The 2,666-nt window shown below is 44.1% G+C and overlaps 1 protein-coding gene across 1 annotated transcript in view; it reads right to left on the bottom strand.

The window, feature by feature from the left end:
- Positions 1-2,666, bottom strand: part of LOC106815866 (4-trimethylaminobutyraldehyde dehydrogenase-like) — an 8,225-nt gene that overhangs the window by 3,907 nt on the left and 1,652 nt on the right. The window contains exons 3-5 of the mRNA XM_014820390.1: positions 2,104-2,354; positions 1,555-1,641; positions 51-191 (exon numbers count right to left, since the gene is read on the bottom strand). Coding sequence (XP_014675876.1) covers positions 51-191; positions 1,555-1,641; positions 2,104-2,354 — 479 coding nt within the window. The remainder of the gene's footprint in view (positions 1-50; positions 192-1,554; positions 1,642-2,103; positions 2,355-2,666) is intronic.

The raw sequence follows: 2,666 nt of genomic DNA, 5'->3' as shown, positions 1-2,666 counted from the left end.
GAAAAGAACTAAGAAGAAAGGGAAAAAAGTAAAAGAAGATTGTGCAATACCTGTCCCTGGGAAAGGAAGTTGGCATTTAACGTTCCTCTGACTGCATTGTCGATGTCACTATCTTCGAAGATAATGAGCGGAGACTTTCCACCAAGCTCCAAGGTCACCGGTGTTATTGTTTTCGCACAAGCTGCCATTACCTACACATACGCACAAATGACGTACATAAAGCCGCAATAAACATTGTAGCATTCTAAAAAATAGCAGGTAGTTAAAAAATATTATGATATTGGCTTGCAATTTTTATTTACAAAATCTTTCTACATGGTATGCAGACAAATGCATAGCCCACAATGAAGACCCCAACCTTGAACATACATATTTCAGGCATGGGAAATGAAATTTTTGGAGGATAGACTAAAGGTTTGGTGCCCTCCCAAGGTCAAACAAGCTGTAGGGGGCTATAGCATTTATTTCATATCATAGACATTCAGCAAATGCCTTATAAGCCTAATAATCCTAATAATATAAGCCTATAACGACATTCAAGGAAGCAGTAAAGCTATAGCATTTCTGTTTTGTGCACCAGTGTGGGTAGCATATTTAATAGTCTGAAAGCACAGGCACTTGGGCCGTTTCAATAATAAAATGATGGTTAATAAGCCTACAACTTGTCAGTACTAGACCTGGCTGTATTCATAGTTTGATTTGACCTAATAACTTCACTTCAATACCGTCCAATACACCGCTGCAACACACATTCCTATAGCGTGCACGCCATTGTGCACAAATACACAGTAGGATAGAGAAGGTAAGAAAGCGGCCACACAGAAATTCCATAACGCTTGAATCTTTTCACAACAGTAAAGCAAAAATATACAACGAACTGCCATGATATTGGCATCTGTGTGTAGCTGAATGGTCACTTGTTCAAAATATTAGTCTTGCCACTTGGTACCACATACTTTACCCAGAATTATATGAGAAATCCTGCTCGAATTTGCCGCGAATTTCCCACGGAGCCGTTTCGTGGATTTTCGGATTGTTGCACCCATTTACGAAACGGCTCCGTGGGAAATTCGCGGCAAATTCGAACAGGATTTCTTATATAATTCTGGGTAAAGTATGTGGTACCAAGTTTCAAGATGGATATTTCGAACAAGTGACCATTCAGCTACACACAGATGCCAATATCATGGTGGTTCGTTGTATATTTTTGCTGTAATGTTGTGAAAAGATTCGAGCGTTCTGGAAAATATCTTTGCGGATGCTTTCTTACCTTCTCTATCCTACTGTGTATTTGTGCACGCACAATGGCGTGCGCTAGAATTCTTATATACAGAGAGTTGCGCCATGACGAGTCGAAAAACTATCGGTCACGTAGTCGCTGGGTACTGTCAAATCTGTGGAAATCTGCGGATCTGCGGAAAATTACTATGCCTGATATGTATATATATATATATATATATTTTCAAGAGATCAACCCAGGGTACTGTCAAATCTGTGGAAATCTGCGGATCTGCGGAAAATTACTATGCCTGATATGTAAACATTCCTACTTACCCTAGAACCAACAGCAACACTGCCTGTGAAGGACACCTTCGAGACATCTTGATGACGGCAAAGCATGTCTCCAGTATCCCCAGCTCCCTAGAAACACAAGACATACAAACACCTACCTGATTTAACAATAACGTGTTCAGAGATGTCGAGGGGAGATGTGTCACGTCAAGCAACACTTCAAATAACAATTCCTGTCATAATGATATTGCACCTACGAGATACATCTCTGCATACGTAATACACGCCACATTAAATAAAACCTACCAGCATGACCATAGAATTATATTATACTGCACATACGAGACATACAACATACATACACGTTGCATTAAATAAAACCTATCAGCATGACCACGCGAGAACCATTAGTTGCACAAGGTATTCCCCTGCCATAATTCACTTCCATCTCCCACTTTTCGCACTCGAACGACTCAAGCATAGCCAAACCACACCACAGCACATGCCCCCTTCGCACGCTCGCGGACACAGGACATCGCCCACCCAGCCCGTGTTTCCGACTCGCGTTCGCGACGAAAGCCGTTGGCGCACCTGCACGACGTTGAAGACGCCCTTCGGCAGCCCCGCGTCCTCGAATATCTCGGCAACGATGAGCGCGGTGAGCGGAGTGAGCGGCGATGGTTTGTAGACCATCGTGTTGCCGCAGGCGAGCGCTGGACCCGCCTTCCAGCAGACGGTGAGCAGCGGGAAGTTCCAGACGCCGATGGCCGCGCATACGCCGATCGGCTCGCGACACACCATCGCGAACGAGCCGCCCGGAAGCCGCACGTGCTGCCCGACGGCTGAAAGAAGCGAACAGCGTCGAACGTCAGCCACCCTTCAAAGACGACGGTTGGTGTGTGGGCGGGTGGAGTTGGGGCGTTTAATCGTGACGTTTTCAGTGTATCTGCGTTTTGTTGATTAAACGTTTGCTTATTGCCATGAATTCGCTATTTATTCAGGTGAGTCAATTTAGTTGCAAAGGTGCCGAGACACTGTGCACATTGTCATCGTGGTCACCGTGATATTCTAGAAATAAGCTCGCGTAGATTAAATAAACGTGTCATGAATTCTATGAATTATTCTAATAAGGCTTGTACAACACAAAACATGTG

Source organism: Priapulus caudatus, unplaced genomic scaffold (genome assembly GCF_000485595.1).
Source record: "Priapulus caudatus unplaced genomic scaffold, Priapulus_caudatus-5.0.1 Scaffold1221, whole genome shotgun sequence".
Taxonomy (NCBI): domain Eukaryota; kingdom Metazoa; phylum Priapulida; class Priapulimorpha; order Priapulimorphida; family Priapulidae; genus Priapulus; species Priapulus caudatus.
The sequence above is the reverse complement of the archived record's forward strand: the minus strand, read 5'-3'. Positions and strand labels throughout refer to the sequence as shown.